Source organism: Bactrocera tryoni, chromosome 1 (genome assembly GCF_016617805.1).
Source record: "Bactrocera tryoni isolate S06 chromosome 1, CSIRO_BtryS06_freeze2, whole genome shotgun sequence".
NCBI classification, from domain to species: Eukaryota; Metazoa; Arthropoda; class Insecta; order Diptera; family Tephritidae; genus Bactrocera; species Bactrocera tryoni.
The window spans coordinates 28398469-28414886 of record NC_052499.1 but is presented as its reverse complement, the minus strand read 5'-3'; the positions used below and the strand labels follow the sequence as shown (position 1 = coordinate 28414886).

The 16418-nt window shown below is 33.1% G+C and overlaps 2 protein-coding genes across 3 annotated transcripts in view; one reads left to right on the top strand and one right to left on the bottom strand.

Annotated features, from left to right (window-relative positions):
• The window catches only part of LOC120769662 (putative cysteine proteinase CG12163), a 40714-nt gene extending 27624 nt beyond the window's left edge, over nt 1–13090 (bottom strand). The window contains exon 1 of one of the 2 annotated variants that reach the window (XM_040096774.1): nt 12765–13090. In XM_040096774.1, coding sequence (XP_039952708.1) covers nt 12765–12857 — 93 coding nt within the window. In that variant the 5' untranslated portion in view covers nt 12858–13090. The remainder of the gene's footprint in view (nt 1–12764) is intronic. The other variant, XM_040096784.1, reaches the window with a different exon arrangement.
• Nucleotides 13091–13884: 794 nt separating this feature from the next.
• On the top strand, nt 13885–16412 carry LOC120782505. The gene is made up of 7 exons (XM_040114813.1): nt 13885–14334; nt 14412–14748; nt 14810–14980; nt 15043–15312; nt 15368–15551; nt 15620–15798; nt 15868–16412. The coding sequence occupies exons 1-7, from the start codon at nt 14097–14099 to the stop codon at nt 16349–16351; spliced, it is 1863 nt and encodes a 620-aa protein (XP_039970747.1). The 5' UTR covers nt 13885–14096; the 3' UTR covers nt 16352–16412.
• The last annotated feature ends 6 nt before the right edge of the window (nt 16413–16418 follow it).

Genomic DNA, 16418 nt, shown 5'->3' with positions numbered 1-16418 from the left:
GTAACCGTGCGATTCTGTACTGTGATACAGTATCAAGTCTCTAAATTTGAGAATTCAAGTTAGAGACAATTTTTGAGACTTGAGACGATTTTGCTATTCTGTAAGTGACAGTCACGAAATCTATTACATTTCATTATTCAGAGATGTTTTTACACTTGAATGAAAATAAATATGTCGATAACAAATATTAAATTTTCTATAACATAGTCAAAAAACAGTATTATAGATAAAAATATATGTTGACTTTGTTTCATAATATTTACGAAATTTATGTAAAATTTATTTATTTCTAACCTTTTCGTGTTTGATTTGCTTACAAAATATAAAAAAACTACAATCGATTAATATTTATGATGATCTCTATTAAGTATATTCAAAATGGCAGACATGAGTTCCTTTTAGTTTTGTGACCTGCTAACTATCAGGTCTAAAATTTTAGTCAATATTTTGAGACTAACGCTAGAGACTGTTTAGTGAATAGTAACTAGTCTCAAATTGAGACTTTACCTCAAAATGTCTCAAATAGAGACTAGACACTGGTTACAGAATCCCGCTATAAGTTGACAATAGTACAAATTCAATGACATTTAGGAACGAAATATTAGATGACAATGAACTTTCATTTCGTGGCCAACCAAATGTTTTCATTAGGTTTGCAGTATTTTTTATATCACATTTATTGCGATTGTCTTAATGATTAATAGATGGTTTTCTTTATGCCAAATTGAGGAACGCTAACTTGACGATAGTACAACTTGCATTGAGAAAAATTATTCACGTGACATTAAGCTGTCAACTTAGGCTTTTGAAAATGACCTTTCCATTAATCTTAGCACAATCAAACTGGTTGTATTCACGAAGAACTACAAAATCCAGGATACCATCGATGAGAGCAGCATGTCTCCAGCCTGCTGACAGAGTTAAATACCGAGGGCTCATGCTGGGCAGCAAGCTCTCTCGATCAGCATTTTCACGGCTGGATCAAAGCTTGCGAGGAGGGTTGGTGGAGATATCCGACAGGGTGGACATCTAACCATTGCAGCGTCTTGAAACGGAAATGGGTGCTATAAAGACAGAAAAATATCTACTGCTCCGGAGTGTAGCCTCCTTCAGAGTGATGGTTTTTCACTACGATAGCAGGGCAACGATATTAGGCTTCAGCTCGCATACTGTGAGCTCAATACGAGTAAAGGGCAGTCTCAACTTCTTACTAGTAAAATATTACAAATTAATGTGAAATTCATCCAATACTAAATTCTGAATAAACTTTCGAAAATTTGATAAAATTGGGTGAGAAGTTTGCCAAACAAACTTTCCTCAAACTTATCACCATTTACATTGCAGATACATACAAAAAAAAAATACAAAAAAGATTCAAACCTTTTGAAATTTCTCAAACCTCGTATAAAGCTTACACCAGCACCATTAACTTAATTAAATCTTGTCACCATTATCAATTTTCTAAATTGTAGAAGCATTCAAATCAATTTTGCGCATATATGCAGAAGTGTGTATGTATGGCAGTGGGTACATAATTTGCAGATATTGTATTGTATGCAATAGTCGCAGCTTCTCATATACTGGGTTTTTCAATAGGTAGTCGGTAACAAAGGTTTTGCATTCTGTTTTTCAAGATTCGAGATTATACAAGGTCTGTCGCAAAAGAAACAGAACCTTTTAAATATAACTGTTTCTGGTGGCGCCACCTATTGGTGGGTATATGAAATAAAAAGTTTGATCTCTTGTTGACATTTCGTAAAAATTTTAAGACAAAATGATAACTACAATCGATGTTATCGTTCAAAAAGTGACAGCAACTTTTGGTGATCGGTCGTAAAATGCAAAGAGCAAATATTAAATTTTGTTTTAAACTTGGGAAAACGTTTACTGAAACATTTCAAATGATGGAAAAAGTTTATGGTGATCAGTGCCTATCCCGTAGTAATGTGCATGAGTCGTTTCAGCGATTTCAAGAAGGTCGTGAGGACCTCTGTGACGATCAGAAGTAGGTCGTCTTCAGAAGTCGAAAATAAAGACAATGTTGATTTGTTTTTACGATTCCGAGGGTATCGTACACCGAGAGTTCGTCCCACCTGGCGAAACGATTAATGCTGTGTTTTACCTTGGTGTTATGAAGCGTCTTTTGTCACGCATTCGTCGTGCTCGACCACAATACCGTGAGGCAGGGTCCTGGCGCCTGTTGCACGATAATGCGCCGTGTCATCGGTCGACGCTTGCCACTGATTTTTTGACAAAATACTCCATACTAACCATTAATCACTCACCCTACTCACCTGATCTGGCACCCTGTGATTTTTAACTATTTGGAAAACTTCATTTGCCCATGAAAGGACACTGGTTTCAGGACATTTCAGCTATCCAAAAGGCGACGACCGATATTCTCAAGAGCATTCTGAAAAATGACCTTAAAGACTCATTTGAAATGCTAATTGACTGGGCTAAACACTGTATCGAAGCACAAGGAAACTACTTTGAATAAAACAATATAATTTTTGAAAAATATTACTTTTTTGATGTTTTTTTAACAGTCCTGTTTCTTTTGCGACAGACCTTGTATGATTAACTAAATTTTCCCAAACAGTAACGATTCGGGTGTTATTCTACCAAAATTCTATTCGAGAAACATTTTCCAATTGAACAAGTGACACCTCTGTAGACTTCACATGGATCAGATTTCTTCAAAAACATCAAACAGCTCGCCGATGTGAATTGAATTGTTCACCAAGGTCACATTATTACGAGAATTACTTGCCCGGATCGAAACCACCTTTATGAATTTGTATGTTACAGTGAAAACATAAATGATTGCATGCCAAGAGCAGCTCAACAAATTAAATTTATCTTGCACAACTTACAATAGGCAAGTGTAAAAGTAGTTGAACAAAGGAATGCAATGAATAATAGGTATATTCATTCAAGTATAGGCAAGCGCTCGACTTTCCACTACTCTTCTCACGCCAGATTAGATCGCATAAGGCGCATTTACGCTATGACTTTAAAAGTGCATATGTTCACCGGAGTATATATATAGATATGTACATATATATATGTACTTATGTGTTGTTTCAATAAGTTCGAAAACAAAAGAATAATATACACATAATATAGAATATAGATTAATAGAATATATAAACAAGTTTTTGATAAGAAATCATTTCTACGATGATAAGTGGCTATCAAATCTCGATGAGACTGCAGAAAGAATACTAACTTTAAAGAGACAGGAAAGGTAAACAATTTGATAGGTTAAGCGAAGTTCATACCAAGTCTGGTAGTAAGGAAACGTTAACAAAAGGTTAAATTACTAGAAACTTCTGGTATTAAGTTCGCTACCTGTGATTTGAAATCGTTTACTGCTTTGACGGCTAGAACCATCTATTTAGGATCATTATAGCATAAACACATCAAAATTAAGGAGCAAAATCAAGTTCTTGTATGGAAACTCTTTTATTTGTCAATAATATTTTGGCTTGGTGCAACTGAAGTTAAAGTTTTTCTTGGTTTTCTTGAAAATGATATTCCAAGTATTAAAAATTAAGAAAAATTAGAAGAAAGGTGAAATATTAGTTGGGTAAATGCACTTATATTCGTGACATCACAAATAATTACACTTGTACAGCTAGATTTGTACTCCTAGAACTAGATCGAAAAAATCGTCGTTATCGACAAGGCACGTAGAGCTCGCCACAAACTTATTAAGGCGGCTAATATCAATTCCAACCAAATCGAAGGGTCTCACTGTCAGCGAGCTCAAGACGTGTATTGGGATGAAACCTGTGCCTTCCTGAAATAAGTCGCACTTCCGAGAAGTACCTTGAAGGCTGACACTTCTGCTTGAAAGACTACAGTGCTTTGGCAGTCCGAAACAAGAGACACTTACTCCAGCGACTCTGCCCCATCTCTCGAATGTGTGTGCGAGTAGATGCCAATAGAAGTAGAGTCCGCAGCGATGCAGCGGTCTATGTTGAGACAAGCATCTGAAGGATTATCGAAAACCAAATTTTTGTGATCTTCGTCATGACTAAAAAGATTGTTAGAATCTTGAAGCTTCCGTAAGACAGCTTTATAACAATCGAATAACAAAGCTGGGCCAATTATAAAGCTAAACATTAATAAGAATAATTAAGAGTATTCTTTTAGTACACAAAAGAAGTTAGGCAAAGATTTAGGCAAAGGCAATTGAGCTGCCAGCAGCAGAACAGAGTCGCTAAACAGAGTCGACTGGTAAAATTTGCATTCAAAAAATATTTCTTTGAGCTTGACTAAAATTAAGGCGTATTTATCTTATTGACAATTTTATGCTGGCATTCGGAGAAGAACGCACGCTTCCGGATGTGGAATTGGCAGGCAAACTTGTTTTCTTGATTTTTTGTTTTTATTTTGTTGTTGTTATATCAAGAGGCTTTCGGCATATAAAAAGTACGAGCGTGCATATAATGTAGTCAAAATTGTACATATATAAACATATATACTAAAGCATGTGAATGAACACAAATTTGGATCCGGCAAGAATGTGAACATCACGAAACCGGGGAAAAAAGTTAGGCACATCACTCTTTTAGCGACTGTATAAGTAGATGAAAGAAATAAAATGAAGTAAAGATGTCACGTGTATGGAGCGCATAGCATAGCATGACTATAAACTTAAGCAGATTTGCGATTTGCTGTTGTTGTTGTTGTTGCCTTTTAAGCTGTGGGTGTTGCGAACGGCGGTGAACGCTGGAAAGGCGCAAAGTGACAAAGTGGCGTAAAAATACGCTATGCGCGCAAAACTGAAGCAAAAGTGTTAGATCACTTGATTTGTTGACTTACAGTTTGCTGGAGAACTTAACCATTCATTCGCAGCTCATAAATTTCGCTCGCCTCATTTTGCATACACTGTGGTTTCTGTGGAAATGCGAATAAATTGCACTTATCCGCCCCTTTAACGGTATTTGTGCGAGGCATGGGCGAGGTTTCATCAAAGCTTGCAATAAACTTTTATGTGTGCCTTGAAAGAAATATCTGTGGTGTAGCAATCTCAAGATCTAGGGACATACACTTGATTGATAAAACAGACTAAATAACAGTAGTTCATAAATGTGTATAAAAAATATTGAGAAATCTCTACTGTTCGGCAATGTGATATACGTGTGTGAGACGAGCTGAGAGATGTCAATGAGCAAAGAAATTGGAACAATACTTCTTCACAAAACTGAAAATCACATTCATTCATCGAAATTGTTCGAACAGTAGTCCGACGGACCACTTGATTAGACTAAAATAACCCGTTATACAACAAAAATGTGGGTCATTACTTTGAAAGATGGAATAATAACAGACAGAAGAAGCTATTTTACTCCAATACTATATAAAGGGTTTTGCGTAAATCTTGCGATGACACTTTACTCTCATAGCTCGGTTAGCGTATGTTAGAACGAATTAGTAGAATATGGAACAACCTCAGAAGGCTTCTTCTTGGAATAACTCCCTTAGTCTGATTTCGCAAAAGGCGCAGAATTTGGTCTGAGTTAAATCTCTTCATCTCTGTTGTTCTTGTGATAGTTGACGGTCTTTGGCTGGATAAAAATTCTGCTATGGATCTCTTCACTTCAGCTACATAGACCGGACTGTCTTGGAAACGACAGAGTTCTCAGTGGCTGCACTGTGTGCATGTACTGTTTGACTTAGCCACTGTGTTGGAATAAAGGAAATAAAACTGGAGCACACGTACTTTGCTCAAAAGATTAAAAAACAATTGCTGTTAAGCACATTCAAACAGATTTTTATACTGCAAATATAGGAGGATGGTTTGATAAGTCACTGTCATGATGTTGGTATTTGAGGAAAGCAAAAAAAACAGTCATAAATTTGGATAAAAATCACGAATACAAATGAAGCCAAAGATTAAAGGACTTGCTTGAGAAGCTTTACCTATACTGCTATTTTTCTTAATAACATTTAGCCTTGAAAAAAACTATGTGTAGTATACCATATATTCAAAAAGTGATCAGATCCAAAAAATTGTAGAGTTTACGCTCAACCTAGACGATTTTTTTCATGTTCGAAACTGTGGACATACAAATAAACAGCGGTATCTTATTTGTACCTCAGCGGCTGATCCAAAAAAGGTAATATTACAATCAACAAGGTTAAGACGAAAAATTATACTCGCTGTCGATAATCCTGGAAATGCTAAACCGAACTAATGAGAATGTTATTTTGAAATTATTTGGCGGAGGATATGTTGACTTTTAAATAGAGTATGCTCAAATGGGTTCAGATTTGCTCTATGAGTCAGTATGCTTTTCATACTAAACCTTATTCCAGTATTTCCTATTTAGAAATTGGCAAAAGCAGGTGGTAGTGGAGAAATTTGGGTCGAATAAAATATTTATTGAAGGACCATTGTGAATAATATGAGGATGATGACCATTAGGAATAAAAAACGGGAGAACTAATATTATCGAGCTAAAATTAGTCTATTTACACTCCATTATGTGATTTTTTTCGAAAATTCTCTAATTTATCGAACTGCCATCTTAGTTTTGCATTCGCCACAAATTTGCCGCGACTGTCGCTGTTGCTTTTGCGCTTAAATATATACTTATATAGTATATATATACTTGTACATATGTATGTATGTAATTTTGTAGAAAATTTCTTTAAGTCGCTGGCTGACAGTTTCCGAATAGAAAAGCCTGCGGCGCAATTGTCAGTTGCATCAATTCGATTTGCGATCTACACACCGATAGAGATATATGTACACATAAATGTGAGCATGCGGACATGCATGAACACATATATAAATAAAAAGGTATAAATATGCATTTTACTTGGTTTTGTGTACCTTTTGTTTATAGCAAGCAGCGGCGCCATTTGCCAATATTGGCTTCCGATAATTCATTTTTTTTTATTTTGTTGTCTATTTTTTATGGCGATTAATAAAGCTACCAGAAAAAAATCGAAAAAATATCAGTATCACACGGGTATAAGTCAGCAATGGGCTCGAGCACATTCATTTCAACTAAGAATGGAACAGAGAGGAAGGAATTGTGTGTTTCGTTAAGTATTTATATTTTTGCGTTTCACAATGCATTCTAACGAGTTTCGCATACTTGCCGATGCATGTAAAAATGTGCAAAAGTCTACTCGTATACAATTAAATGCCAATATGCTACATTATCTACTTGTGTTTAGCATGGGTTAATGTACCCTAGCGCACATTTGACCTTAATCGCTGACTTTTTTCATGTGATAAGCGTTTTGCGATGATTGACGAATACCCCTGCTACTACACATATGTACATACATATGTATGTATTGTATGTATGTAGATATGACACAGATGACATACATAGGTATTCCGAATTGGCAAGGTCTAATATAAAAAGTACAACGCAGTTGTTATGATTGCTACATGGATTAATTTTTAGAGACTATAAAATCCACTATAATTACAAAAAATAGTAAGAAAAAAATATTTTAAAAACTAAATTTTAATAAAAAACAAGAAAAAACGTTAACTTCGGTTGCGCCGAAGCTAAATACCCTTCACAGGTTAATTGATTCCGATCGTTCAGTTTGTATGGCAGCTATATGCTATAGTTAACCGATCTGAACAATTTCTTCGGAGAATACATTGTTGCCTTAGAAAATAATATATACTAAATTTCGTGAATACATCTTGTCAAATGTGAAAGTTTTCCAGACAAGAATTTGATTCCGATCGTTCAGTTTGTATGGCAGCTATATGTTATAGTGGTCCGATATCGGCCGTTCCGACAAATGAGCAGCTTCTTGAAGAGAAAATGACGTTTGCAAAATTTCAAAACGATATCTTAAAAACTGAGGGACTAGTTCGTATATATACAGACAGACAGACGGACATCGCTAAATCGACTCAGCTCGACATACTGATCATTTATATATATACTTTACAGGGTGTCCGACGATTCCTTCTGGGTGTTACAAACTTCGTGATAAACATAATATACCCTGTCCAGGGTATAATTACAAAGATAAATAAAAGTATAAATATTAAAAAGAATAAAAAAAATATTGGTATATATTAAAAAAAAAATAAAAACACAAATAGACATAAAAAATGTATTAAAAAAAATAATATAAAAAAGTATATAACATAAACAAAACAAAAAATAAAATAAAAAACAAAAAGTATTTAACGATTATAAGTAAACCTTTTTTTCTTATTATATGCTTTACGCGACTTATGGTCGATTAAAAGCAAGAAAGCGTTATATTCATTGTTGTTTTTGTTGATAAAAAGTAAAATTTTAATCAACGAAACTAAACATTGATTCTAAAGACGCGATGTGGACGTAGAAAAACCCCAAAAAAATAGCAGTACGTCCCACAAGGTCCTACACCGTTTAACATAAAGCTCTAAAGTCTTCACTCATCCACCGCAAAGCAAACAACTGCCATTCTTTTGTCACGAATTAGACACAAAGATTATGTTTAATCTAACGGTAAATCCAAGAAAAAAATATTTTCTAGTACATTTTTTCAAAGGGAAAGCGTAGATAGGTTTTATAAGCATGCAAGGATGTATTATTTACAAGTATTGTGATGCTAAGACCATTCCATTTTCAGTGTATACACGATGTCTTAGTTTGTCGCTAGAGTCTGATAAACTGCCTGAACCTGTTCAAATTGTTTTCACATGATGAAGTCCAGACATGTTCATCTTTCAGCTTATCCACTTTTCATAGCCTTCTGTCTAGATTCAACTTGAAAGAGAGGTTTAATCGAGCACAGAAGAACATACAAAAGCGTGAAATCTAAAAGTCTAAAATCATCCAATTTTTGCAAATTTACTACACTAGATTTTTTCTTGTAGGACACCGAAATTCGCCAAAATAAACTTTTTCATCAGATTGAACGAAAATATTACAAATGTATATATGGTATATATGGTTAATTTAAATTAATATTATGTATGCATGTACATCAATGTCACTTATTTTTATTATCTTTTCTTGTGCTTCGCATCTTATGTGCATAACCTCAAAATGTCCACATGTGTTTATATATTTTATCAAAACTAGAATTTAAGAACCGGTAAGGTTTAAACTAAACTTAGATATTAAAAATTATATACGGAGTGAAAGTAAAAATGGAAGCACCCGTAGTAGTAGTATTAAAAACTGGTCAGGGACTGGTTCTAAACTAGTCAGATGTTAGTCATAAATAGAATGCTATTAATTATAGGCGATACGTAATAAACTCGCTGAGGGAATATGAAACTACTTGATTAACTTGCTCAGGCATAAAAGATAACTCCGTTTACAGTCAAAGCAACAATAACACCACTTAAATTTGACAATAATTAAGAATAATTTTAAACGGTTGCAATTATTTTTCAAACAATTTATTTCCTTTTTCCTCTTTTAAATCATCATTTTAATAGTTAACGTAAGCATTTTGAAAAAAGTATAAATGCAAATGAGACTCAATTTGTGGTATATAGTGGCTCTTCAAACTCATTAGTCAACTGTGAACAAATAGATGCGCATAGTAGTAAGGTTAGCACCGCTTTTAGCAAGTGGTTTTCCGTAGTGGTTAGTCAGAGCTCGAATTATTCAATGAACTAACAGCTGTTTTTTTCGAACATTAATTTTTTAATACAAACTAACGAAGGCCTATTACATGAGTTGCATAACCAGTATAAAACGGTGATCACAATATATAATATTTTACATATACATATTAAATTAATATTGAATACATATATATAAATATGTTTAACGATTTAGACCTCGCATGGCTGTTAATTGCTTGCCTTTTTTAATTCCGATCATTTTTAAATCAATATTTAAGTTTGGTAAAGATTAAAGTCGATTAATTTACAGTCAATAACTGGTGCACATCAGCAGCAATCTCAAAAAGTATACGAAAAAATGTGATTTTCACTATGCAAACTTACATATGTACATATGCAAATCAAAATTTGCACAAAATTTTATTAAGTTTTCCTTGCTGCAACTTTTTTCTACTTTGATTAAAAAAAATTAAAAAAGTTGGCAGACATTCAACTATGGCTCACTTTTATTATGAACATGTATGAGACTAAATAAGTGGAAACCAATATTTGCGGTTAAATTTTGAAAGCAAATCAATAAGTTAAAAAGTTTTTGACCAAAATAGAACTGAAAGCTCTGCCTGTTCAGCCAACCACACAGTATGTAAGTGAATATTTATTTATATATGCACGATTGCAAAAATTTTTCCACAATGTACCGACTAGGCAATTACATACATACAGATTTGACTTAACTGCAAACAAAATGAATTTTACAGCAATGGAAAAAATTTTTGTCCGAAAATTCACATTTTTCCCCTTGTGGTCAACATATTTGTTTTACATGAAAGTTTTAAAAATTTAAATATCTAAAAAAACTAAATTTTAATATTTACTTGCAGAAAAATGTTATTAGCTCACAATGTTTACTTTGTGTACATAAAAATGCAATAAAATTTGTGTTTATTTAACGATTTGGTGTAAAATTTTTGTATGCAAATATATGTGTGTCGTTTAAATGGAAAACAATACAAGGCAAATGAATAATATAAAATCGTAAATCTTCGAAACAGTGTTCAACACATAATATAACATAAAAGTTATTAATTGAAAGCAAGGCTGCTACTTTTATTAGTATTTCTCAGTTATTATTTACTAATATATGTACATATATGTATACATACATACTTTGAAGAAATTTATTTATTATTTTCTAGCAGAGTCTTGTCATACTTAGTATAATCGGCTTTTTTAATTTGAAACAAAAAATAAACTGTATGAAAAGTATTTTATTGTATTGCAGTTAAAAAAATAAATAAATAAAATAGAACAGTGACAGAAAAATTAGGTTATGGTATACCACAGTTAAATTTTTCATTTTATCATTTATAAGTGTAAACGCATATTTTGGATTTCATGAAAGAAAGTTCCCGTGTACAATTTACAATCATTTTAATTGTATTTGCTTTAACGGTTCTGTAGATGTATTTAAAGCAACAAACAAACTGCTGCTAATTGATACGCAAATTAATCAGCGTTTACGACAATCCGAATGTGATAACAGATGACACAAATAAATAGAAATGTCGTCGTAGTTGATGTTCATGTCTTAATCCCAGTTTGCTATTTTCAGTTTATAACAAAGACATATCTTCACATTCACAAAGTTTTATTACATTTAAACGTAGCTAAACGCAAATAAATTTTATATACATTGGAACTCAGTTAAACTAAACCAAAAATTCTAATTGTGAATGTATTATTTATTTCAAATTTCGCGAGAATAACTGATTTTTCTTTAAACTGCCGGCGTTAATTGTAATTGCAAAAAAAAATATATGTATATATAAATATACATTTTTTACGTATATTTTAAGTCAATCTGAAAATAAATTAAAGTAAAATTACATTATTTAAATTGCTTTTAAACATGTCTGACTGTAGTTTAAACTGGCTAATTATTTTATACAAACATATTTATTTCTTTTGAACTCAATTATAATATATTTGCGTTTTTGGATAACGAAGCCTGGGTACGCAATTGTTTTCAATTATAAATTGCTCCCCGTTGAAAATTTTTCAATTTGAAATGTATGTATTCAAGTGCAAATATATGACTATGTGAGTAAACACTATAGGAGATCTTAAGCTTTTTCATGAGAAGCCCAATCTTAAAGCATTTGTAATACACACATAGTAATATGTTTTCATTTGATAAACATTACTGGTTAAAATTAGTGACCTTTCTAAGAGACATTTTATATGATTGATACCATAATTTTAATTGCAGGGTATCCAGAAATAGAATTCTTCAATTGAAGAAAAAAAATTGCAGAGAATCTCAACAGATATTTTACAAAATAAATAAAACAACATATTGATGTTAATTAAAGCAAATATAAAGTACTAATTAAAGATAAAACAGTGAATAGTCCGGCACTGAAAGAACTGTTGTAAACTTTTTCTGGCTGCTTTCACTTCAAGATTAAGAGAAGAAAGGATTAAAGGTTAAATCATTAACTAGTTGGATATCCACGTTTTTTAATGACTTCTAATGGGCAATTTTTCCGCACTAATTTGGCTCTTTTTTCAGGACTTATAGCTTTCCATTCTTCTCCATTTCTCTGTGCCTCAACGCTATTTGCCATTTTTCGATAACTTTTGCCATTGTGCCAGTAACTAACAATGTTTTTTTCGCTAATATGTATTTCTTTGCCCTTTTGGTCCATAATAAAAAATACCTGTGACTTTCGCTATTTAAAGTGAACGCACAACTATGATCAATTTACTTAAGTAGAGATACAAAATTTCCGTTAACTCAGAACAATGCTCAAATTCTATAAAATTTTGCCTACACACTCATCGAATAATTGTCTTCAAAACAATTGAAAGGAAGTTAATGAACAATTCCGGGGATGAACGTAGACTTTTTCTGTCATGTGTTTATAAGCTGGCTATGAATCATTGAAAGATTGGAAATAGCAAATGTAAAAAAATCATTATTATTATGCATAGCACCTGCAGGTGTATATTTGTTACTATTTATTTAGGTATTAGTTCAACTTTTTTTAAACGCTTTTCTATATACATATGTATGTATATGTATAATGAAAATGTTAAAGTGAAATTTCCAACAAGCAATCCATATAAGCGTTAACTTTGAGTCGCGATGACTTTTGCGAAAATTAGCACTAGCAAAAGCAATATTTATTTTACGTACCTCATCAGCAGCACCGGCCTCCTGTCCAGTAACAAGCACCGAGAGGAGTGACAGCGCAACAATTACGATTGCTGCACCGACGGCGAGACGCATTTTGCTTTCTTTAGTTTCTATCTACACTAAATATAGCCGATATAATCACAATTTTATTTCTCACTTTTACAATAGCAAATGATTCTAATTATTTAATAATTTTTGCTTTGCAGAAAGCCACTTTCAGCAATTAATGCGTCTCAAACTTTTAATTCACAGAATAATCTTAACACCTATCACTTGGAGTAAATTTTACCATAATAAACTAAACACCTGAAAATTCACGAGAAGACTGAAATGAAAACAGTTGCGGATGTTCAGTGAAAGCATAGTTATATGCAGAGTTGCAGTGTTGCTGTTGAAAATTATAGCAGGGTTGTATAAAGACGACATAAAATAATTGTTTTATAAAATTATTGTAATCTTGGAAAACAAAAACAAAAAAATGGTTTTATTATTAACACTTAAATTCATAATTGAATTCTTTTTGCCGTCTGTCTGAGCAACAAAACTGCCACAGCAACAAAATCTATTTGGAAAACCTCTACTAATTTAATTACCCTTTAGAAATCAATCTAGCGGGCATCTATTGGAAGCATAACTGAAGCTGAATATAATAATTAAAATTGCAATAAAGTTATATTAAGAAAATTTTCAGGCAATTGGAAGATTCATGAAAATGCCTAAAAACTAATCTAACATTAGCTGAAAATCTTGAATTAAAACATGGAAATTAAGCATACTGCAAAATAAGCGGAAGCGTTCGATTTCATTTCCGGTATGCAATTTCATTTTAGAAATGGAATTAAGCCTTTTTTAATAGGAGTTTCGAACGATAATGTAAATTCACTGTTGAAATGAGTCCTTTACGGCAATATTTAAAGAATTATACATTAGATAGAGTAAATAATGCATATGTATTTACATACATATATTTGATGCTTGGGACCCATTGCAAATTGAAAGACAAGTCTCCCTAGTTCGAGTATATATTTCATATAAATTTTATATAAGTATGTATGTACATATATGTATATTACGCATAAACAACATTCCTTTGCTAAGTTTGTGGTTACACTAATAACAGATTAATTGTTACCAATAAACGATAAATAGTTGGACAATGGCTGAATGCAAATCAACCTTGGTTACGTTGGTTACCAAAAAGCTTATAAACCAGTAAACTGAAAATATTGATAAATCAACAAAATTTTAATATAGTAGAGTAGTACCTGATACAAATTAAAAACAAACTTCATACTTTATTCGATAAATTGTACTATATAAGTGATTAACACTATGACCACGCGGATTAGTAGATCTTATTTGCATTCATGCTTAAAAGTTCCAATTGATCCGTGTAATAATTGTCCAGCGCCAATTTATAATCGTCCAAAGATGTACCTAGGCCGACTGACAACAACGCCATTAAGTGGAACTGCGAAAACGGCGAAGACTGCCGAATTTGAACCCGTAGACTCTGTATTGGTTAACAGTGGCATACGTTCCTTAGCGAAACTTTATGATAGTATTCCAGGTGAAACAAAAAAAAAATTAATAAACTCCAAAAGATATACTGATTTACTCATTTAATATTTTGGTTTTCATAATTAGACTACAATGACATCAACCACTTACCGAACGAAGAATTTTACTCCACGTTGGACACCTTGCGATCCACTTGCTGTGAGTTGCGAACCAAATCTGCACAATCGTGTATAGTGGAGGAGAGTACATCGATATCTTCTCAATCTTCCCATTGCGCCAATAGAAAGCGCCTAAGAGCGAGCAAATTGGGGAAGTATAGACCTACAACTGGTAGTGCATGTGGCAAAAGAAAACCAGAAAAGTGTAAAGTACAAGAAGAATTTACAAGATCTCAATGCAGGTTGGGAACTCCTTTTGGTACTACTACCAAAATAGACTTTGCAAAAAAAAGCGTTGTAAAGAGGTAAGTATTTAATTGATAAAATTATATTTTCAGCTTCAAATTTATTTATTTTTTATATCAGCCGTAAAGATGAGTTTGATGACGAAATAAAGGCATTCCAAAAAACGTTGGAAGATTTCGAAGCAGAGCTCAAAAGTCGCCATAAAAGTGCTACTTTGACCGATAGCAAGTTGAAGAATACTAAAACCGAACCTATTGTAAATATAGAGAACTCTACCAAATACACGGATAAGTAATAAACTGGGAATAATTGATATAAATAATTTGTGTAGTAAAATTATGATATTCCTTCAGGCTCTCTGTAACACCAGAAATTGCTAATTTTCGTAATATTTTTAAGCAAGCCAGTGAAAACGCACGTCCTTGCTCCAAAGCGAGTACTACGAGTTTACGAAAGTTTTTGAAAAAGTCTTATTCCTTCGATGACATCAATAGAATCGCAGACTGCAAGCAGAATGAAAATACAGAAGACAAAACCCTGTTAGATAAACGATCAGACACGCAAATTCTTATAAATCGAACTCCTTTAAAATTCAGTAGTTATTTTTCGCAGAAGACAAGCATGTAAGCACATACATAATTAAATATATAAGCCAAATTTTTTATAGCTTCTCCATAGAATATCACCAAAAACTATTCCACCGAAAATTGTTGTCGACTCACCAAGTGAGCAAAGTAGTTCAACCAAAACTTCAGGTCGCTCAAGTGGACGAAAAAAGAAAGGGAAGGATAAGAAGCAACAAAAAGATTTTCAAGTGCCATTTTCAATATTCAATTTGGATACAAAAAAAGAAATTAGAAAGGTATTTTGTCAAAATTTAAACTTTGATATGATTGTTGCTGTAGCAGCATAACCTAACTTTATTTATAGCACATCACACCGTCACCAATACATCCGGTAGCGCGACCGAATCTTGCAGCTACCTTAAGAGTTGAGGTCTCAAAAAAGAAATTGAAAGAGCTGAAAAACAATTGTACTTATTATGACGACACACCACAGTTCGATTGGGAAGTGAGAAAAACACCGGCATGGAAGTCACTATCCCTCAAGTTAGTAACTTAACAAGTTTAAGTCGTGCAAAGTATAAATGTTTATATAACTTACATGTTATGTTTCAGTGAAACTCATAAAGAGATTCTGTCTATGCGTTTGGCCACCCGCAAAGCCGAACAGGCAATGCAACAACGTGAATACGAACTTAACATGGAATTGATGCGTCAAAGGGTCAAGTCGGCACCATTACTTTTGGAAGGCGCAACATTTTGGGGTCCTCATATTGGGAAACTAACCCATACATGTCAACGTGATGGTGAAAGACACTGCTGTCAATCTAAACAACGTAAAACGCGTAGCAAAAGCGCCGAGAGTCGAAGATTATGCACCCACGATGGTATGGGCAGTCAATCCAGTCAAAGAAGTAATAAATTAAGTTTCCTGCATAAAACATATGGTGGCAGTTCAAAAGTACGCAGGCGAAGCTCTTCACAAACGCCTGTGAGAAAAAATACTGCACAGCCTGATGAAAAGCAACGTGATGAGCAGCCGCCAATAATGAATGACAGTGGTGATGAGCTGTCTAGTCTGGATAGAGCTTTTTTGTAAATATTGAAAGCAATAATTAAATAATTTCTATATATTTAAAATAAAGTGTAAATGTTTAATAAAAAAA